At 31.5% G+C, this 23,290-nt stretch overlaps 4 protein-coding genes and 1 long non-coding RNA gene across 5 annotated transcripts; all 5 read right to left on the bottom strand.

The window, feature by feature from the left end:
* Positions 1-2,089: 2,089 nt before the first annotated feature.
* LOC108340190 (uncharacterized) lies at positions 2,090-5,148 on the bottom strand. The gene is made up of 8 exons (XM_017577406.2): positions 5,089-5,148; positions 4,211-5,020; positions 3,279-3,332; positions 3,111-3,139; positions 2,829-2,903; positions 2,644-2,734; positions 2,420-2,506; positions 2,090-2,299 (listed from the first exon to the last, which is right to left on the bottom strand). Exons 1-8 carry the CDS (start codon positions 5,125-5,127, stop codon positions 2,273-2,275), a joined length of 1,212 nt encoding a protein of 403 aa, XP_017432895.1. The 5' UTR covers positions 5,128-5,148; the 3' UTR covers positions 2,090-2,272.
* Positions 5,149-7,939: 2,791 nt separating this feature from the next.
* Positions 7,940-8,672, bottom strand: LOC108327840 (uncharacterized). The gene is made up of 4 exons (XM_017561565.2): positions 8,607-8,672; positions 8,409-8,499; positions 8,214-8,300; positions 7,940-8,101 (listed from the first exon to the last, which is right to left on the bottom strand). Exons 1-4 carry the CDS (start codon positions 8,654-8,656, stop codon positions 8,075-8,077), a joined length of 255 nt encoding a protein of 84 aa, XP_017417054.2. The 5' UTR covers positions 8,657-8,672; the 3' UTR covers positions 7,940-8,074.
* Positions 8,673-8,919: 247 nt separating this feature from the next.
* On the bottom strand, positions 8,920-9,927 carry LOC128196486 (uncharacterized). The gene is made up of 3 exons (XR_008248813.1): positions 9,770-9,927; positions 9,139-9,192; positions 8,920-8,949 (listed from the first exon to the last, which is right to left on the bottom strand). It is a non-coding gene; the product is annotated as an uncharacterized LOC128196486 (long non-coding RNA).
* Positions 9,928-10,034: 107 nt separating this feature from the next.
* On the bottom strand, positions 10,035-11,911 carry LOC128194027 (uncharacterized). Its single transcript, XM_052868564.1, has 2 exons — positions 11,853-11,911; positions 10,035-10,877 (listed from the first exon to the last, which is right to left on the bottom strand). Exons 1-2 carry the CDS (start codon positions 11,889-11,891, stop codon positions 10,035-10,037), a joined length of 882 nt encoding a protein of 293 aa, XP_052724524.1. The 5' UTR covers positions 11,892-11,911.
* A 5,363-nt stretch (positions 11,912-17,274) lies between these two features.
* On the bottom strand, positions 17,275-20,023 carry LOC108340577 (mediator of RNA polymerase II transcription subunit 25-like). Its single transcript, XM_017578065.2, has 8 exons — positions 19,958-20,023; positions 18,639-19,814; positions 18,388-18,441; positions 18,161-18,189; positions 17,956-18,030; positions 17,760-17,850; positions 17,541-17,627; positions 17,275-17,448 (listed from the first exon to the last, which is right to left on the bottom strand). Exons 1-8 carry the CDS (start codon positions 20,003-20,005, stop codon positions 17,422-17,424), a joined length of 1,587 nt encoding a protein of 528 aa, XP_017433554.2. The 5' UTR covers positions 20,006-20,023; the 3' UTR covers positions 17,275-17,421.
* Between the last annotated feature and the right edge of the window lie 3,267 nt (positions 20,024-23,290).

A 23,290-nucleotide genomic window follows, 5' to 3' on the forward strand; every position in this document is an offset into this window, starting at 1 on the left:
TGTAAATCAAACACAAAAATCCAGAAGTTGAAACCCTAAATCACATCTTCTTCGCGAGTTCATCATTCTTGCGCAACCTGCAAATGCATGAAACCCATTCTCCTCTCAAAGTGTCACCATCAAACCTGCATCCAAAATAGAACCAGAAACTTATTTACATTGTGAGGATCGAATCGTAGTGCCATGATGTTCTCCTTTGTGAAACAATCGCGTTGCCGTTGTGAATACCTGAATCGCACATCCATGGAAATTCGTGATAGAACCTCCAGTTCTCATGACGATGCATAGAAATCCCTTGCCCATTCTGCAACTGTGAAACCTTAATTTTGGGTGGAAAGGGATATGCCATGTGGCATCATCTCATTGGTCAAACAAGGGCTAAACACTTCATAATGCCATGTCAACAATAATTGTACAAGTCATCAAGTTTTTTGACAGGGATCAAGTCTACCGTTAGCTTTTTTAACATCATAAGCAAAAAGGACAAGAGTGAGCTTTTAAAAAAAGGAGAACAACTTTAAAAACACCCACAACTGAGGGACCAAAATAGGTATTAAAGCTATATTAAAAATATTTATAACATAAACATCAATCACAACATTAAAAAGTCTCATGATGCTACAACTTTATATAATATATTAAAAATATTTATAATGTAAACATCAATCACAACACCCAAAACATCTAAAAAAATTTGTATTTATATTTATTATATGAAAGATGCTAGCTACTGAGAGATAGTATTGCAAAAAGTTTTTAAATTTAAGGTACGTATTTTAGTGACTCTCATAGTTGGAGTGTTATAGATATAATGGTCGGGCCTACCAGGATGGGCAAGAAGGACCAATTGGCAAGATGGACCAAATTGGACGATCTGACAGTATGGACTATGCTGGATGAGATGGACAAGTTAACTTGATAGTCGGGATGAATAAGGTTGACGGGACTACCAGAAAGGCGGGGTTATCTATGATGGACCTGGTTGACAGGATGATCAGAATGGATGTGATAAACAAGATGACCAAGATGGATGCGATGAACAGGATGACGAAGATGGACCAGATGAATAGGATGACATGATGACCACAATGAACACGATGGACAAGATGGATGTTGGATTGACGTGATGGCCAGGGCCAGGATGGACAAATGATAGAGTTAGACGGGTTAACTAGGCTGACGTGATGATTGGGATAGAAAGGCTGACATGGATAGACCGGGCTGACGAGTTGACCGAGATGGATGGACTGACAGGATAGCCGGGATGAATGTGAAGGGGCTTGTCGGGATGATCGAGATTGTCAAACTGATAAGATGGACGGGTTTGTCGAGATGTTCGAATGGACTAGGCTACAGGATTACCAAGATGTATCGGACTAACGAGTTGACCGGATTGATAGAGTAATGAACGGGATGGTAGACCACGACTGAACGACCTTACAGATATTAAACTTATTTATACAAATATATTATGTTTTAAATTTATTATTATTAAAAGAATAGATTAAAAAGAAAAATAATTTATGTGCATACTCATTGGTCAAGATACTAGTACTCTTGAAAACGTTTCCCATCTTCTACCAACCTTGGGGAAAGGTTTATGTCCAACATGGCGTATTGATAAAAACCCACACCATAATTTCATGATTGCTGGACGAGTGATATCAAGTTCATTTAGATGAAGTACTATTTTTGATATTTTATCAGTTAATAAGAATATTTTTCTCTTAGAAGGATGGCACTGGTATCCTATGTATATCTTCTTTTCCAATATATTTATAAGACCAACTTTTACAGTTGAATGAAGGAAGGAAGAAGAATTTTGCTTGTTTTTTTTTTATCATTCTTAGTTTGTTTGCCTTATGAAATTCAATATAGAATAACATTATAAATAAACAACCAAAGAGATACGTATGTCATTTTCAGCATGCTTTCACCAAGGAAACTTTTCATCTCATATGCCATCTTCAGCATCAATAAATATACAAACAACGAAGGAAAGGAGCAGTTTGTTTAGGGTAAATAACTCGAAAGAAATTAGAAATGAGATCTGTAAACAGTTTTTTTTTATACACTATTTTATTCCTTATTATTAATCAATTACATTCATTTACTATATTTCAAATATACTAGAATTGATAATTATTGTATTAGTTTTCTGATATAGATTGTTGTTGCAGCATGATCTGATGATCAGTCTCTTTCTCTTAGCTCTTTCAACCTTCAGTTCATGGCTTGTGGTCTCTTTCACTTTTGGAAGCCAAAATGCATATCAGTAAGGTATGACAAACCTTGTATCCTGTGTCACTCACCGATTAGTCAAATTACAAATATTGGACAAAGAACATGAAATTAATTCCCCACATAAAAGCTCTATCAAAGACAATTTGAGGTAAAATTATTTTGACATCACACTTACCCCTGGAAAAACTGTTCCTAAGAAGTGATATTTGCTTTCGGTTGTAGATAAGATTATCGTCTGTGAATACAGATCAATTTTTGCACACTGCATAAAGATGTAATGTTCAAATGTCATGATAAAATGCATTTACATATATGCAGCCAAATATATCCATTCATCTAGGCCTGACAAAAAAACAATTTTTCTTATGGAAATTCACATGAAAGAAATGATTCCTATACCAATTTTTCACTCTTCATATGTTCGTACAGGTCAAGATTGTTGAATTTAGTTATGTGAAAGAGCACATAATCAATAGGTCCACCACATGCCCTAAGTTTAAACGTAATTAAAATACCTGTAAGATTTCTCAGAAATAGCAACGTTAATTAAAATAAAGCAATAACATTATATGCCATAAAATTACTTCATTGTATAGTTGACCATCCTTGTGGGTAAGAAGTGCACGATCTGAAGCCTACTCGACCAATCATCAGCAAGCCTGAAAAATGAAAACAAAAATTCTTCCAATAAATTGTCGATTTAAACAATCATATATACCCTTTTGATTTTTATTATAAATTAAATATCACCCAAGCAAGTTATCCAATCTAAATTATAAGGGTTTTCCCTTACGTTTGAGAATTTTTCTTTTTGAAAAAGACAAGACAATTGAAAAACTATAGGAATGGAAGATGAGTCCACTTACGTGACAGGAGATGTTGGTTTCCTCACTGCCTGTTTCACATATAAAAAACGAGATAATTTCTCATAATTGTTAATGTTGCTCAACTAAAACATGAACAGAGTCCACTTCTGATATATTATTTCATAAAAAATTTAGACATTTATAAGCCTATAAAATTATTTCTTTTACCTTTGCAGCATTAAGGCATTCGCGATACGAGTAAACTTTTCCAACCAAACATCCCTACATGCACAAGAAAATATATTTAATGTAAGAACATCTATATATAAGCTATAACATTACGTACCAAATTTAATATTAAAGTATTGCCTTTTTCGAACCACATATATATGTTCTGTCTTATACCTAATCAGATATTTGCTGGTGATAATTACTGCACATACTATATAAGGTTAACACAATAAAATTCAAAATTAATACATCTGCAACTTAAAGCACATCACGAACATGCTTCTTCACATCTAAACTGTCAATAAATTTAATATGCAAAATTTATGAAAACATCACCCACTACATTAATCAAATATTTATTACGAAATATATTTTTTCTTGGAAACGGTAAATATATATATATATATATATATATATATATATATATATATATATATATATATATATATATATATATTTGCTTTCAAAAATATATAATTGATTTTCACTTATGTCTCTCTCCTAACTGATGACTCTAACATTGCACATCGAACAAGGTTATATATGTAAATATGTATTACAAAAAATGATAAACTCTAAAGAGTAAAAATAAATCAAGAAATATACATTGAAAAGAAAACACTACAATATATTAACATGATGTAATAATGTTTAAATTGTCTGTATAGATATTGTTACGTAGACAAACGTAAAGGAATAGATGGATTATGGTTTATCTCAAACTTTTGTTTTCTTACATGAGTTCATTCAAATAGGGTTTCAATCAAAGAAGATGTGGGAAGGCATTTTGTATGTGGTAAGAAACAAATTGACATATTTATATTAGTGCGTATATAAAGAACAAGTATATATCCAATTAAGTTTTGAAATTATGATAGCATATATTATATTGATGATTTTATGAGAGAAAACGAGGCAAGTTAGATCACCTTCCATGCAGAAACCATGGTATCAAAATCGCTGAGAGATGGTGGGCGAGGGCAGAAAATTCCATGGTTGTTAAATCGATGAACCATTGCAGAAGCACCTGGTGCATTCATCCCATTCGTTTGTAACGGAAGGGACCTTGGATGTTGTTGGTGAATATTGCTGCTGCTACCACCATAAGGAAGCACAGGGAATCTTGGTGATGGAAATCGAGTGATTGAGCTTCCTGTTACATTAGGGAACATGGGATTACGAAATGAAGCATTAAATCCTGGAGGATCCATTGTTCCGAGTCTTGCACTTGGATGATTCCATGAATCTGATTTCGCAACCCAGAAGTTTGGATTGTTTTGAGGCAATAACAGAGTTGAATTTGAACAGTTTCTGGAGTTGATAATAGGGTTGGCTACACCCATGTTGCCTCCTAGTTCCTGTGCTAGCACTTTTGAAGGTCCTTCTCCTGTGGGAGTGGATGTATCAGATACAACTACTATCCCTGGTGAAATTGAAATGTTAGCTCTCTCAGATGAATTTGGGGTCAATTGAATCATTGAAGATGTGGCTTTTGAAACATTATGTGCTGGAGTATCTATAGCCACTTGTCTTGATTCTCCTTCTTCCACTTCTTTCAGGGCTTCCGAAGAAAAATAGTCTAAAAGAATCGGCTCATCTATTTGAAAAAGGGTTTCGAAAGTCTCATCTGTTAGTGGCAAAATATCATTATCATTGCATAGATCTGCCAGAAAATCATCGTACATCTCATCCCATGTTGTTTGCTCCTCGATAACCTGGGATAGGGTTCCTACAGACTCCTGAAAGAATTACTCCAATTAGTTTACCAAATAAACCTAAATTTTTTTCAAAGTATAATAATACGTACATTTTGAACACCCTCCAAGGCTTGCTCTCTGATGTCCATGCTGAAGATTGGTCTTCTGAAAGGGGGAAACAGAAATCTATAACAAAATTCATGAACTTCACACCGATAAATCGTAAATAGATAAAAATACATTTGAAATGTAAGCTTTTAATGAGTTTTGACAGAAGAATGTTTATGCTACTACATTTATAAAGACATCTATCTTTACAGCAAAAGATAGATACTAAAGAAAAGGGCAACGAAAGTTATATTATTAGCTAGAGAAAAATGATGATAACAAAATGATTGATGAAGAACACACATTGAAAGGGAGAACCTTCAGGAAACTGTAGTGAAAACTATGGGAAATGTAACATTTTGCACTCCTTTTATAGTGTGAATCCTCTGTTTCTTTTTTGTGACAATGTAAACTTAGCAATTCTATTTTATGCATTGGAGATACACGAGAAGGGTGCATTTCGCTTTCCCCTTATTCTTCGGGATATTTTTCAAGAGTGACATCAAAGACTTAATTGTTCATTTTAAAAAGTTACTTACTTTAACGCTCAGCAACTGGAACTTAACTGGAACTTTCTTCACGTTTTTTTTCTTTCATTTTCTCTCTCCGTATTCAATACAAGATAAATAGTTAGAAAATCAAGAGCAGAACAAAAGGACGAATAAATTAAAAATGAAAAAGTAGGTATAGATGGAATATTATAAAATATTATCGGTACTATTTGCGTGTTTCCTCGATGATATTTATGCATTTGTACGAAGCATGCTAAATGTTGAAAATTATACTGGTTTTATGGGATTTAGTTAGACTTAAAGTCTATTTTTTAACACATTTTGATATAATTAAAAGGTATTATTTCACGTACTTTTATACATTCATTTGATACAAAATAAATAGGTAAAAAAATATTTTTTAATTAAAAAATAACAATGTCAATACACACTCACGCTCAATGTGATGTTCTATTTAAAACCAAAGTGAGATACGAGGTTGAAAGTTCAAACCGATAGAAAAACACAAACGCGTGACGTTGGAAACGTAAAGAGTCCTAATAAAGTCAAATTTGATTTTCCCTAATTTTTATTTCGTATTTTCTTAAATCGTGATCTTATATTTAAAAAATTTGAAACGTATGTTTGGTATATGATTTAATTAAAGTTGAAACATACTGAAATGTATTTTTGTTTAATAAATTATTTGTTTCTCAAATTATTTGCTTACGTTCTGCGGAAGTTAGAGCTGCGATTTTTTCTCTATTAGTGGACAAAGCTCTAGTAGCAACGGAGGTTCAATCATACAAGTAATTGTAATCAATGAATAGTTTAAATTGTTCTCCATTTCTAATTCATACTTTCAAAATATATATAATTTATTGAAGTCTTTAAAAAGTTTTCGATAATAAGTCGTGATTTGTATAATCCAATTTTGTTTTGTAAATTTATTATCATTGGTCATAACAAATTTTCTTTATAAAATTCTAACACCGCATTTCAATTATAGTTTGAGCATTAATATGAAAAGATTAGGAAGTGGTGTATTGTATGTGACTGAAGACTCTTTGATTCTACTACTACAACCTTTTGACCGAGTTACTTAAGACAATAACATAATATAAGTTACCGAGTACCCGGTGTTGGATAGCCTATAACCAATAAGACGATTATTGGATACTTTATACATGGATCACTTAGCCGGATATCACATACTGGATATCGGGTACTATGTTTCCAACACCAAAAACTCCATCCACTTCGATAACAACATTGCTCAAGGCATTGCCTACTAGCATCTTTGTGCGTGTTGGGAATATTTCAATGTTAGATAACTTAGTAAAAAACGAGTCTAGTTTCTCAAAGGTAAATTGGTCATTTGACTAGAATCTTTGACTAAGTACTAATTTGAATATCGAATGATCTTTTGCAACAATCCCACCATTCGATGGTGGATGAAAGAAGCTTAGAGGATGAGTATCGGGAAGCAGAGAGTTCATGGGAATAGAAGGCGACTTTGCAGGGTACGTTTGGTTCCGAAAGAACTAGAGCATTCTTCATTATAAAGTAAAACACCTTCAACTACATGATCTTCTCTCATTAATTAATCTGTGTGGCTCTTGTGCTTGCAAGACATGTATCACTTTTATCAAAGAAATGTTTCATATCTCTTTGACACTGTCACTAGAATTTTCTCAATAAGTCTGGAATCTAGACACTTCTTTCTCCAAACAATTCATCTTGTTATTCCAATAATTTATTTGAGTATTCCTTAATTGTCTCAAACTCTTTCATTCTTTACTTTTCAAATTTCCTTAAGTTTAAAACCTTCATGAGTCTTCTCGCATTTCCTTCATGTTCTTCTTTCAAATATTCTCAAATTTCGTTGGGTGACTTTAGAGATCATTTCTTAAATACTTGAAAGCATGACTTTACCTTTACCTTTCTCATTTTTTTTTTTGTGCCTTTTGATTTGAGCTAGTGTTCTCCCATGATTTATATTCATAAATCTAGTTTCTTTTGATAAGTTTTCATTCTTACTGTTCATAAATCATAGCTAGTAAGAAGAATAGCTATGATACTACTGCTTAAAACTTTTAAAAGTTATTAAAGTATGAGAGATATGAGATGTATGATAGATATAAGATATATGTTGTATGAAAGAACTTCTTATTTTATTTTATTTACGTAATTTATTTACAAAGAACAAAATGTAACATAGTAACAATCTTGATTTTCTAAATCTAAAATAATAACTAATTTTAAAACTGGATATTTTTAAAACTAAAATATTTCCTAAAAATTAATTTAAATAAAAAAGGTATTAAGCCAACAGAGTTTGTATTAGGTTGTAATAATCCAAAGAACCTATGTTATAGAATGTCGAAACAAATATTCATAAACAACAAAGTTTCTTAGCGCCACAAGCCTCCCAGGTAATAGAAATTAGTTCTGCAAAGTTGGTACTTCTATCTCTTCTTCAGACCCAATGCACCCTTCAGAGATGTTCAACAATTATCGTATCCTGTGACAGACAAAAACGCAAACGTTTCATCAAAAGACAACTTTAAACAAATGAATAATGAATCATCAATAATGTTATGATGATGATGAAGAAGTATTCACATCACACTCACCCCTTTGAAAACTGATCCTAAGTAGCAGTGCTTGCTTTCAGTTGTGAATAGTATTAAAGTATGAGAAGGGAGAACAATTTTTGCATACTGCACAAAGAAGTGACGTTAAAATCATTCTTCAATGAAGCTAAGTCAATGGCAGAAAGTAAAAGATTTTATCATATTATGAAATTTTCCGATATATAAATGACTCACCTTTTTTTCAGTCATGAGACGACCGTATAGATCAAGATTGCCGAATTCAGTAACTTCAAAGAGAATGTAATCAATGGGTCCACCATAAAGCCTAAGTTTAAGTGTTATTAAAAAATGTCATTATAAGATTTCCATAAAAGAGATAACGTTAATAATGTGAAAAGGAAAGACAGGAATAACATTGTGCCATAAAATTACCTCATCGTATTGATGACAGCTTTTCTGGGTACGTACACGGCCACCTTCATCGTACTCGGCCACTCTGTCAGCCTTCATTTTACCAATTATGAGTTTAAACAATTATGTGAAAACAAATAAATACCTCTTACGGATTTATAGAATAATAATATAAAATTAATTGAGATGTTTTAAATAACTTTTTGTTTAGATATATAATAAATATTTTCTATTTGCATGTCTTCCCTTATTGGAAAATGCTCAGTTTGTAATTAATTAACACCACCACTGACAGATAAGAACAATTAGGTTTAGACAAAAGAGAATTAACTTACGAGATAGGTGATATTGATTTCTTCCAAGCCTGTTCGAGACGTAAGGAAAAGAGGAAAAAAGTTCAGTTACTTTGTATTCAATTCTCGTAATTACTACGTACCAGTTGGCTAAATAAATAAATAAGAATATAAGCCCCATCTGGTATATCTCTTATTACAAATTAAACATTCTAACAACGAAAGATTTATTGTGCAATAAATAAAGTATATCGTCCTACCTTTGCTTTATTAAAGAATGGGCGATACGGATAAGTTTCTTCAACCAGACATCCCTAGACACAACAACAAAGCATATAAACACATATTATCAAATTTAATTAGTTGAATATATAACCTGGTTTTCTATTCTCTACGTAATCTAAAAATTTAATAGTCAAATTGAAAATATAGGACCAAATTCTACAAAATCTAAAATATTCCTGCAGCATACACAAAAATCTCTGATACTGTATAAGTATTAGCACAAGAAGTTTTATTAAAACAATTATGATAGGAAAGAACCACAATCTAAATCTCTTGAGATATTATATTTATATTTTAGTAAACTATATATGTAGGTTAATGCTATGTATATGCAATGCTATAGTTATGAAACTCGCAGAAAGTAGGTTGAATGAAACAAGGTTAAGTGAAAGGTACTTGTACTTTAAGAAGGTATAGGGGATATTCTCACAACATAAGATGAATAGCTATCAAAATAAGATCTTAAGAGTGTCTCTTCAGATATCTTGTTTCCTCAAAAAATTTAAAGTCAGATCAAACAGGACTGCAATTAAGGAAACTAAGAAGGCATTTTGAAACAAATAATAAATTGCATATAGAGGTTTTGAAATTATAATAGTACGTTACCTCCCATGCCAGCACGAAGTCATTAAAATTCCTTAGAAATGGTTGGCGAGAAAGAAGCTGAGTCTGATAATGAGGCCTTGCTCCGATTGCAGAAGGAGCAGAAGGTGCAGCTGGATTGTTCTCCAGTCGATGCTCCCTTGAAAATTGTTGATGACTACCATAAGGACTAGCATCAGCATTTGCAGTAGCATTAACATTAGCATTGGCATTTGTAGTAACATTAACATAACTAACATTAACATCAGCAACATTAGTATTAGCAGCATCAAGACTTGAAATTGATGGAGTGAGTTTCCATCAACATTATTGGCACCAGCACTGCTACCAACACTATGACTATAGCATAAGGATGGACTAACCTTGGTGATTGAAATTGAGTGAGTGAGTTTCCATCAAGATTATTGGCAGCAACACCACTACCAACACTAGGACCAGCATAAGGATGAACCAAGCTTGGTGATTGAAGTTGAGTTTCATAGTTTCCAACAAGACCACTTGCACTTGCACCAGCACAGCCATAAGGCTGCACTGGGAAGCTTGGTGATTCAAACTGAGTGAATGAGTACCTTGTTGTTTTAGGGAAGATAGAATCAGCAAATGAAGTACCAGTTTCTGGAGCATAGAAAGCATTGGATCCCGCGGGCCAAAATTTTGGATTGTTTTGAGGCAATGAGAAAGTAGAATTGGATGCATTAGGAACTATGATCCCTGTTGAAACTGAAATGTCGATTCTCTCAGATGAATTTGGGTTGAGTTGAATAGTTGACCTTGTGTTTGTGATTACAGTTTGTGGTGCAACATAATGTGATGATGATGATCCTCCCAAGTGTGGTTCAGAAGGCAGTGTTTTGCCTTGTCCAAGAATCTCTTCTAAAGAAACAGGCTGATCTAGTTGAAAAAGGTATGACAAAGAGTCTTCGTCTCCTGATGTTGTTGCCAATGTCTTTGATTTTTTCCTTGCCTGTTCTTGTTGAGAATTTTCATTGTCATCAGTTAGAAATGCTATTATATCTTCATAGTCATTTTTGGGTAAGAAGCTGCTGCTGGGCGAAAAACCATTCGTCTCATTTGCCGCTGGCATAACCTGGGGAACTGTGCTCGCAGACTCCTGAAAAACAAAGTGTTTCATGTTCACACAAACTATGTTAAAAACAAAAATAAATAAATTCATACTTCAAAATATTATCAGAGTTACAAAATTATAAATTCATCTTTTAAACTTACGATTTTTATTATTTTAAATATTAAATATTAAAAAGAAATATATATTTTAAAACATTGTTTTTTACTATAAGACGCGTTTTTGAAAGGTCTTGTGAGAAGAAATAGTCTTTTAGAGCATAATTAATCAATATCCCGTAATTTATTCATTATCTATCCATTTTTTTTACAATTTTTTATCTTAATCTATTTTTATTGTTTTAATTTGACACAGTTATTTTTTAATGTAAAAAAAAATTCACAAATTAGTTCTCAAAATAACACAATTATCTTTTAACTCCTTAAAAATTGAGCAATGCTCCATCACTATAATCTCATTTCTTAGAAGAAATCAAAGTATTCATAACTAGTGAGAAAACACAACCTAACCAATGGAGAATATGTTTTTTAGCAAATCAATAAACTAAGAAAATTATTATTTTTATATATTAAAATATTTTATTATAATTAATAATTAAAACTTAATTTATAAGTATTAACATCTTAAATTACAAATACTATCATATATTTAGATCAATATAAAAAAAATAAGTATATAATAATTATAAACAAAGTGAAATGTTCATGACTCGTTTTTACCAATTTCATCTATTGAATCTAATCTGCTTTATCATTCTTACACACACAGAGTAATTTTCTTTATAAATCGAAAAATAATTCTATATTTTTCTATAAGAACTAATTTCTACCGATTTTATTTGAAAGTCTTAAAAAAAAAAGCAATGTTTTTGTGAAATTAAGGAGTTAAAATAAATTGAAGTCTTTCTTTTAAAAATTCATGCCTCTTTATAAAAACTTTTATTCTATCAAATAAAGCCCAGAAAATAAAAAACACGAAAAGAACTATCTGTAAATGACTAACATTTTTGAAACCCTCAAGCCTTTTCTGTCTGATGTCCATGCTTCTAGCTGAGAATAGGTCTCCTGAAAAATATAAAACAAAAGATAAAAAATGGTGGATTTTTTCTTAAAAATTGGACTGAATTTAAATGAAAAATTTTCAGGCTTCAGCAAGAAGATCTGAGATTGTTACCTGGTATATATAGTCACTAATGAGTGTAATGAAAAAATAAATAAAAATAATAAAAAAAACAGTTTTTTATAATTTAAGCTATATTGATATAAAGTATAGTGCAAGAGAAAGAAGGTAAATTATAGGGTTAAGGATTTTATAAGATTAAAGGAGAAGAAACATAGCAGAATGGATGAAAGAAAGTGAGAAAACAGGAATAAATTTTAAGAGAACTGTGGGTGTGGTATATGTATTACTTTCATTATCAATATTTTATAAGGTATAATAAATACTTTGACTAAATAGGAGAAAGTTAAGCCGAATTCATGATAACAAAAATAACTGACATAAACTAAATTGCGTGTATGACTTTATTTCACTCACATTTATGGATCCTTTACTTTCAGAAAACGTTTTCTTTTATTATAAAAAATTTCAATATTTTTAATTTCTTAAATTTGGAAATGATAAATTTACTCTGTTATTTAAAAAAAAGTTTGGATGTTCAAATGTATTTCACCTAAAAGTTATGAAAACAAATACTTTGCGTAAAGACTACAAAAATATTGATTTAATTATAATGTTTGTTTCTATGCTTAATAAAACGAGTAATTTTAGTTATTTATTTTTTTTCGTAATTTTACTCTTTTTGTTTTTTAATTATCTACAATTTTGATCTTTTATTTTATAATATGTTGCTTCATTCAATTTTTAGTTTAAAATATGTCCTCATTAAATTGAATTAAAATAACCAACATGTATTGTTATATTTTCAAATATGGATATAACATATTTTATAATTATGTTATAATATAATTATCTTAGATTTTTCTTCCAAATATGCCCCTATGCAAATGTGGATTTTAACTTCTGTTTGGTGTGGCTGAAATAGATCAGTGTGCTAACATCAATCCTGAATGGGTTATCAGGTAGAAAGTTTATATCTATATGCTTACCCATGATATATGTGACTTTATAAAAGGGAACATTGTACATATTTTTTTATATGAATTGAAGTAATCCAAGTGTTTCATTATATAAATATAAACAACTACAAATTTGTTAATAAAAAAATCTTTATTAATATATTAACTGAGTGTTACAATTTTAAAACTACTACAATTTCTAAAAATCATTTTCTAAGTCTTTACACTTATATATTACTTAAGAAAATGTATTATGTATAATAATATATAAATAAGCTTTTTATTTGTATAAATATATTTTATATTCTCATTCTCCTTTTAATCATAGTTTAAAATTGAAAAGGCATACATTTCAACATATAATACACTATTAATTAGTCACAATGTTAAAAACACAACGTAGTACAAATAATTTATTACTAATTAAGTAATTATTACATTTAATTTTATTTTCTTCAAAAATATAAAGACACAGAATGTATCTTTCTCGTTAGTTTAATTAATACAATATTTTCACACAAGATAATTGTATAATTTATTTTTAAAAAAGTGGGAAAATAATAGTTTAAATCTACGTGTTAATTTATATTTGTGGGACACATTATGAGACACATGATTTGTGTCGTTCAATAATAAAAATGTATATATAAGAGATGTTTTTCCAATGTCATTGTGTCATGTAATAAATTACGAAAACCCTAACAATATTTGAACTGAAAATTTAATAAAATGTTTATTAATTAAAAATTAAGACAGAAAAATTCTATTAGAATAATTTAATGACCAAAACTACAAATAATTGAAAATTAAAGAATTATACTAAGTGCAGAAAAAAAAATAGAGACTAAACTTGGAGATTTTGTAAAATATTGAATCAAAATTCCAATTAAGTTAAAAATATTTGAAATTTATTGTTTAATTATTAATTACATGTAAAAAAATAATGGAAATTAGATAGAGTAAGATTGTAGAGATGACAATGAAACAAGACAATGACAGGTTTGTTATCTCTACTCTTCTTAAAAAAGAAAATTATCATTGTTAAATGTAATGGGTATACAATTTTGTTTCATCCCACTCTTAATATATATATATATATATATATATATATATATATATATATATATATATATATATATATATATATATATATATATATATATTGTACCCTTGTCCGTATTCCTATCCATTTTTCTATTTTTTAATATTAATTAATTAATTTAAAAGGAAAAATACTATTGCAAAGTAAACATAATATTGAAATTGGAATTTGATTTGAAAGTGAAATTGATATAAGCAGGTTGGTTGAACTTTGACTTTAATTAGGAATTGAATTTGATTTGAAATTAAAATTGATTCACATGCGTTATAATTGGAATTGGAATTGAATTAATTACCAGTTTGATATTGAAATTGATTTAGAATTGAAATTGAATTTTAAGTTGAAACTTGTGATTTGTGTTTTCCATATTTATTTTCTGCAAGTGTCAGTACTCATACGATGACAAATATAAAAGTTAGTATGACAGTTTTATTCTTTTGAAAATTCTCCTCTCTATTTGAGTGTATTTCAAGGATAGTTTTGATTAGATTTTCTCACTTCTTTTAATATTAATGTTAAATGACAAAATATACATACATTTTACTACAATCAATACATATCATATTCTTTTGCTTTAATTTTAAAAATATTATGTTTGTATGCAGTATCAATGTTTAATTTTTCTTAACTATTATCGATATATACTATACACTCACACTAAACTCATAAAAATAAACTAAATGTCTAGTTCTAATTATAATTGAACAATTTTATCTACTTTTTACCCATCATATTTCTACATGAATTTTAAATAATTGTTTTGAACTAAATTTTTTATATATAACTCAGATGGTCATTTTTAAAATGTGGGTGTAAACACTATAAAATGAATTCTACATAAACAAATCATATTATTTTCATCTACTTAAGTATTAATACTATTTAATAAAATTTATCTTTTAAGTTCATCTCCTTCCTTACTAATTCAATTTAATTATATTTTCTCCACACGAAAAAATTTTAAAGGTCAAAAGTATATATTATTTTCATCAATTTGTTAGCCTTATAGTAAACCTAGGTATATATGAATAATATATCCTCAATATTTAGATGATTTAAAGATAAAAAAATTAAGATAAACAATAACTCACTGAGTTTAAATGAAAAAAAAAATGTTTTATGGGTAGTTAATTTGGTTAGGAGTACTATGAATTTTAGAGTCCAAGGGTCATGAGTTTATTTTATTGGTTAATAGGTAATAATTGTGTCTTAATAGCAAAGTTTAAGACTTGGAGTTGAAAAGGCAAAATAAAGTTTATTTGTTAACAAAGTGGTATATTGAGTGTTTGAGTGAGAAAAAAAAAAGTGAGAGATAATCTATCTTACAAACAGTAGCCCAAGTTGACAAAAGTGATTAACTATGATAATTGGAGTTTCAAGATAAAAGCTTTCCTTGACTTCCAAAAAAATTCTGGAGTCATGGAAAATGGTCATGTAAAACCAAAAAACACTATAAATTGGTCAAATGCCCCAGATAAATGCATTCAAAGTAGTGTACATGAAGGAGAAGGAAGCTTTTGTACCTCCTGTACCAAGTCTTACTTTGAGAAAATTGCAAAATGTAAAATATGCAAAATTTGCAAAAGAAGTTTAGGACATTCTAAAGAAGGAGTATTAAGGGGATGTCCGAGTGAAGTAAGTGAAGCTACACACTTAGAGGAGAGCTGGAGAGGATGAGAATAAAGGAGACCGAGAGACTAGCCGAGTACATAAGTTGAAACCGTGGCAAACTAGCATAGTAGAAATGGAGAGATGTTATCCGCTAGCTACCAAAGTTGTCGAGAATGAGGTCATTGACCGATGACTTTGAGAACATGGTGTTTGTGATTAAGGAGTCAAAGGACTTGTCAACGCTCACAATTGAAGAAGTTGTTGGGTCCCTAAAGACACACGAGAAGAGAAAGAAGAAGAATTGAAAACTGCTTGAAAAGTTACTCCAAATGAAGGAAGAGGCTCGTAACACTCAAGGAAGAAGACAATACTGAGGAGGTAAAGGAAATGGTCATGGTGATAGATGCTAAGGACAAGAAAAGAAAGAACAATTCAGTCAACAAAATTGACTCGGAAGAGGATAAGGTCCATGGAGAGAAGGTTTGCCAACCAACTCAAACGTTGGTGCTTCAAGTGTGACAAATATGATCACTATACAAAAGACCGTTACTCAAATTAGTGCTTTAGTTGTGGTATGGCAAGCATTTTACAAAAAAGTTTGCCGATCTGAGAATGGAAAGGAAAAGATGATTAACCTTGTAGAAGAAGTTGAAGAAGTGATGTATTTGATGATGGGATGCAGCTTGAGAGTCGAGCACAAGCAATTGAAGAACTTGACATAACAGTCAAGTAGTGCGATGAACTTGACAAAACAACTAAGTAATGTGGATAGGTCGACTAAACAACTAAGTCTGGAGAAGGGCAAGGAAAGCTCTGATTGCGTAGTAAAGGATATAGAAAGCTCGCATAGTTTGGGTAGATGCCTTGATAGCTCGCATAGTTCGGGTAGGTGCCTTGATAGCTCACATAGCTCACATAGCATATATTTAGCTTCGTGGAGCAAGTGCACATCTCAAAAGGAGCTAAATTTGTTGATGTGAAGTGAGTGTGGTATAATATCTCAAAAGGAGATCATTATTATATTGATATGAACTCAAGTAAGAACAAGTCGAATACTAAGATAGTACATATCTCAATTAAAAACAAAATTGTCACTAAGAATGTGAAGAACAAGTTAGCCAAAATGAAATTAAAGTACAGATCTACAAAAGAGTAGAACAAGTGGGTCAAAGAGAAGAGCATGTCAAGTACAAAAATAGTGAAAAACCCAACTATTAATGAAAGAACCAAGAATGATGAATGATTTAAGTTTAACGGAGATTTTGTTAAGTAACCTTAAATGAGTTGTTTTATGGGTAGTTAATTTGCTTAGGAATAACAGAGTCATAAGTTTATTATATTTACGTCTTGATAACAGAATTTAAGGCTTGAGATAAAAAAGCAAAATAGAGTTTATAATGTTTTGTTTACATGAAAAAACACAAAGAAGTATATAGGTAAGTTAATACGATTATTCATATTAAGGTTTATTTGCTAACACATTTCCCATCCGAAAATGTCATAATTTTAATTTTGTTTTGCACTGACATAAGATAATTCCATAAAATACCAGGCCAAATCGCTGCAATCGATGGTATACGACCAAACCGATAAAATAGAACTATAATTCAAGAAAACATAACCAAATTTAGATAAAAAGTAATTCATAGTACCTAAGTTAGAAAATGTCTGAAACAAAACCTTATAAATCACAGTCATAATTAGAGTCACAAACAAGCCACCCAGAGTCACAGAAATTGGTTACGCAAAGTTGCTACTTCTTGAGAGCCAAAAGCATACTTCAGAGTGGTTCAACAAACACTGCATCCTGTGACATTAAATATCTAAGTGTTGGATCAAAAGACAACTTGAAACTCACGAAAAACAAATGATAATCTCAAGTAATAACATCACACTCACCCCTGGGAAAATCGACCCCGTGTAGCAGTGCTTGTTTTCAGTTGTAGACAATGTTAAAGTATGAGAAGGGAGAGCAATTTTTGCACACTGCACAGAGATGAAACGTTAAAATGAACCTTGAATGCAGTTGAGTTTATCCTTCAGTCGGTGGCAAACATGAAAGATCATTTTATTTTAAAATCTAACATGAGGGAATCGATTCGAATGTATATGACTAACCAAATTGTTACTTGTGAGATGGTGGTACAGATCAAGGTTGTCGAATTGAGTTACTTCAAATAACACATCATCAAGGATTCCACCATAAGTCCTAAGTTTAAATGTTATCAAAAAATGTATAAGATTTCTTTACAATAGATAATGCTAATAATTTTCCTAATAAACATGACAACAATAACATCATGCCATTAATCACCTCATTGTATGCATGACAGCCTTTTTGGGTAAGTAGAGGGCGATCTCCAGCGTAGTCGACCACTGATATGTAATCCTGCAAATGTTTTAAAAAATTAATTTTTGTATTTCTTTATTTATAATTTTTGTTTTTCCATTAGCATTGGCAAATGTGTGTTTTTCAATTATAACAAAGAACAGTTATGGTTATAAGAAGATCCCCTTACGTGACAGGTGATGTTTTCTTCCTCCAGGCCTGTTTCACAGGGAAGAGAGGGAAAAACTTCAGTACTTTCTACTGAATATATTGCAGTTTCTTAAATAAATAAAATATAAGCTCCTTCTTGTATATATATATATATATATATATATATATATATATATATATATATATATATTTATCAAATTAGACATTCTAACAATTAAGAAAGACTTAGTCTTCAATAAATCAAACCTTTGCTTGATTAAAGAATGCGCAATATGGGTGAATACTTCCAACCAGATATCCCTAGATACAAAAAATATAGATATATATAAACCAATAATATTAAATTTAACATTCAAGTACTTATTCTATCTGTGATCTAAATTTCGAATATATAAAGGACAAACGCAACAAGTAGAATTAATGTTAACAGTGTATTTTGAAATTTTGATAGCATATTATGTTGGACATTTATGAATGAATGAGAGAACTTAATTTACCTCCCATGCTGGCATGAAGTCTTGAAAATCGGGTAGAAATGGTTGGCGAGGCAAAAGCTGTGTCTGATTACACTGAGGCATGATTGGCACAGGAGAAGCCGAAGGGTTTGGTACCATTGCAGAAGGTACACCTAGTGGATCGATTCCTCTCATTTCGAACTGATTGCGTTTTGTAAATTGTTGACGACTACCATAAAGATTAGCACTACCATTTGCAGCAGAAGCAGAAGTAACAACAATAGCATCAGTACTTGCACTGGCACAAGCAACACCAGCAGTAAGACTACCATAACGATGCACAGGGAAACTTGGTGGTTGAAATTGAGAGAACGAGTTTCCATCAAGAGTACTGCCACCAGCACGATCACCAACAATTGAACTCCCAATAGGACCAACACTAGCACAATCATAAGGATTTACGGAGCTGTTCGGATATTGAAATTGAGTTAGTGAATTTCCAAAATCAGAACTGGAACTTTCAGCGCTAGCAGAACCATATTGAAGCATTGGGAAGCTTGATGATTCAAACTGAATGTTTGAGTTCTCTATTGTATTAAGAAAGGTGGAATCACCAAATGAAGCAGCAGTTTGAGGAGGAAACAGTGCATTTGATCCCGCAGGCCAAAATTTTGGGTTATTTTGAGGCAATGACAAACTAGAATTTAAACAGTTTAATTCTGAACTGAACATAGGGTTTACTACGCCCATGTTGCCTCCTAGTTCATGAGCTAGTCCATTTGAGGACCCTGAGGAAGTGCATGCAACTATCCCTGGTGAAATCGAAATGTTCATTCTCTCAGATGAATTTGAGGTCAGTTGAATAGTTGAGGCTGAGCCTCTTGTTACACTTTGTGGTACAATGTCCCTCAGAACCTGTGATGATTCTCCTCCCACTTGTGTCTTAGAAAACAGTGATTGCCCTTGTCCAAGAATCTCATCTAAGGAAACTGGCTGATCCAGTTGAAAAAGGTATGCCAAGGAGTCCTCTTCTTCAGAAGTTGGTACAGATGTCTTGGACTTTTTCCTTGGCTGGTCTTGTTGATAATCATTGTTGTCATCACTTAGTAGTGACATTAGTTCTGCAAAGGAATCCATAGGCACGAAACAGCCAGTGGAAGGAGCATGCATCTCACTTGTTACCTGTGGTGCAACCAGGGGTAGTTTGCTTGCAGACTCCTGAACAAGAAAGTGTTTCATGTTCAGACAAAGTAAATAATGAACGAACACAAAATAGATGGAAAACGACACAAGTTTAACTCCAAGACGGTTATTCTAGCAAGTAAGCTTTAAACAAATAAAAAAAAAAAGTTTATACTTACACGTCTAACATTTTGGAAACCCTGAATGCTTGGCTGTCCGATGTTCATGCTACTCGCCGAGTATCGGTCTCCTGAAAATATTAAACAGAAATAGAATATGAACAACAGAAGAATTTTCTTAAACAATTGGCGTAAATTTAGCAAGAATAGCTGAGATTTTCCAAGCAGTTACTAACTAATAAGGGAAACAGAAATCTAAACAACATCAGATGCAACTTTTGCTAGCTTATATCGGAAGAATGTTATCAAAGTAGTTAGTTTTACCTATATTAAATTCTTAGTGTATATATTCTCCACTAATAAATATACGGCAAGAGATACACAAAGTATAAAAATGCATGTGAAGGAAAATTTTGGTGTATAATTTTGGGTTTGGAATAGACTTTATGAGTGGTTAATGTTTTAACTATTGGTGTCTTATGGTAATTAATGTATTAGTAATTGGAATATATAATGAGTAATTAATGTGTTAGCCGTTTTTTTTTTTGTTTTGAATACAACAATAAAAAATAGTCTATAAATTGTATTGTTGATTGTACTAATAATAATAACAATAAAAATTAGTTTCTCTCAAATGAAATTTGTTGTCATCAATCAATGTTAGAAAGCTTGAATGTTTGAGAGTTCTTTGAGAAGATTAGTATTATGATCAACTTTACAAATAGTATGCTTTTGTCCAGCTGACGAAAGTTATCAAGTATGATAATTGGAGTCTCCAAATGAAGGCTCTTCTTAGATTCCTAAATAATTGGGAGGTGGTGGAAAATGGTCATGAAGAACCAATAAATACGACGAATTTTTTGAATTCTCACATGAATGTGTTGAAAGCAACATGCACAAAGGAAAAGACAATTTTGTATGTATTGTATTGAGTTACTGATGAGTTTGACTTTGGAAAGATTGAAAGTGCAAAATCTTCAAAAGAAGCGTGGGACATTCTAGAAAAGACGCATAAGAGGAACGACCGAGTGAAGCAAGTCTAACTTCAAACACTCAAGGGCTAACTAGAGTGTATGAAGATCAAAGAGACAAAAGGAGTTTAAGTACATTACTTCAGTAGAAATTGTGGTGAACCAGCTCAGCAAATATAGAGAGATGTTACTCGCTAGCCGAGTTGTGGACAAAATTTTAAGGTTGTTGACTGATGACTTTAAGAATGTGGTCTTCAAAATTGAAGAGTCAAAAGGCCCGCTAACGCTCTCGGTTAAAGAGCTTGTTGGATCCTTTAATCAATTACTCAAAACGAAGATGTCAATTAAAGATGAGAAAACCCAGAACACTTAATGTAGAGGACAAGACCAAAAAGGTAGAGGAAGTGGTTCTAATGGTAGAAGTCAAGAGGAGAAAGAAGATTCGACCAACAAAATTGGTGTGAAAGAAGGCGAAGTTAATGGAGAGGAGGTCGGTCGAGCAACTCATATGTTGAGTACTTTAAGAGTGGCAAATTTGGTCATTATACAAAGGTGTGTTACTTGGATAAGTGCTTTAATTATGGTAAAGTAAGACATTTTGCTAAAAATTTCGAATTTGAAAAATTGCCAATATTGGTAAGGTCTCACATAGAATGTTTAAGAGAAAGAAGCAGCCTTATTGATGGGAAGGTTGAAAATCAGTCTAAGTTTAAGGACATTCATACTGAGCTTGGAAGCCAAGGTACCGATCTTAAAATGGTAGTAGCTCATGCACCGAACACATAAAATTGAACAATTTGGCAAGATATCTGAATTGTTTAGGTATCTCAGTAAGGTGCCTGGACAGCTCGAAAAGCTCGATAAGGGACATGGAGAATTCAATAGAGCTTATCAAGAGTTTGGTGGGGAGCCTGAGTAGCTTGATGAAGCAAGTGAACAACTCGAATAGTTGTGTTAGGTGCTTGGACAGCTTGCGTAGCTTAATAGAGCATGCAAATAGCTTAGATAGGTCTATGTGGCATCAGATAACTTGAAAAAGTCAGTGGAACGAGTAGAGAGCCTAGATAACTTGGTGTGTTATCTTGACACGAATGCAAACAATCACATGTGTGAAGTCAAGCTTGTTATTTAAAGGTTAAAGCTTAAAAAGGTTATTTGCTACAAAAATTAAAAAGAAGGTTAGAGGCAATGCAATTCTACAAACAAGTTTAGAAGAAAATGGGTTTTACATAAACAGTGCTTGGGACTTGAATAAGATGTTTCAAGATTGCAAGAATAGTTACAAGTCGAGAAGACTCTTAGAACTGCACTTAAAATGCAAGATGAAAAGTGATGACTTGAAATAGATGAGGAGATCGATGTAATTGAGTGCAGCAATACATGAGCGTGGTTTAATCTCTTAAAAGAAATTCAACATATTGACAGAAACCTCAAAAGTAGTCAAAAAGAATAACAAGTCGACTAAAAAGAAGAACAAGTCAGCCACAAAAAAAAAAAAAAAAAAAAAACAAGTTTGTTACAAGGATAGTAAAGAACCCGACTTTTAATGGAAGGAGCGGTGTAGGTTTCAACTTCGTCCAAGAACAACAAGGTAAAGAAGGATTATTGCACTTGGAAAAAGCTGGAATGAAGGATAGAAGAAGCATGATGAAGGATAGAAGCATTTAAATATATGAGAGAGGTTAGTTGGGTTTGAAATAAATTTAAATGTATTAGCCATGGAAATTGTATAGGTAATTAATTTATTATCTGTTTGTAGTCGTTTTTCTCTATTACTACGATAAGGAATATGAGTTTATAAATTATAGTGTTGATTAGATAAATAAAAATAATAAAAATATAGGTAAATCAGTTTTTCACAAAGCCATCATCAATAATGACAACATAGTTGATACAAAAGTGGAGTTCCAGATATTCTTAATACAGATTATTAGTAGTTGAAAAGTAGAAAGTGGGGGAAGGTAACACTGGAAGTTGTTAAATAGTTCCGGAGATTGTTGTGTATTACGAGAAACAGATGAAAATTGGTGACAAAAGAAGGATATTTATTATGGGAAGAAACAAATGAAAATTAATGACAAACACATTATAGAGAGAGCGGAGATAACCTTGATGACTGTTTGAGAAATTTATGGGAATAGAAGTTGTGGTTTTCACTGATTCTATTCCTTTGCTGTAATGGACATTCTTTGCCTCCTTAAAGTTATTTGACAATAAAACAGTAATCTGACCATTTCCATAGTCCATGATGGGGGTGCTTTTATCCAGAGAATTTCCCTACAAAAGGAAAGGTTAAAAACACGTATATACTAACCAAGACATAACAATAAATACTACTAATACTTATTTCGTAGGATAAATGATCATCCATTGAAAAACTAGTTAAATGCTTCATGTATTAAAAAACTACAATACTTTAACA

Source organism: Vigna angularis, chromosome 1 (assembly GCF_016808095.1).
Source record: "Vigna angularis cultivar LongXiaoDou No.4 chromosome 1, ASM1680809v1, whole genome shotgun sequence".
Lineage (NCBI taxonomy): Eukaryota > Viridiplantae > Streptophyta > Magnoliopsida > Fabales > Fabaceae > Vigna > Vigna angularis.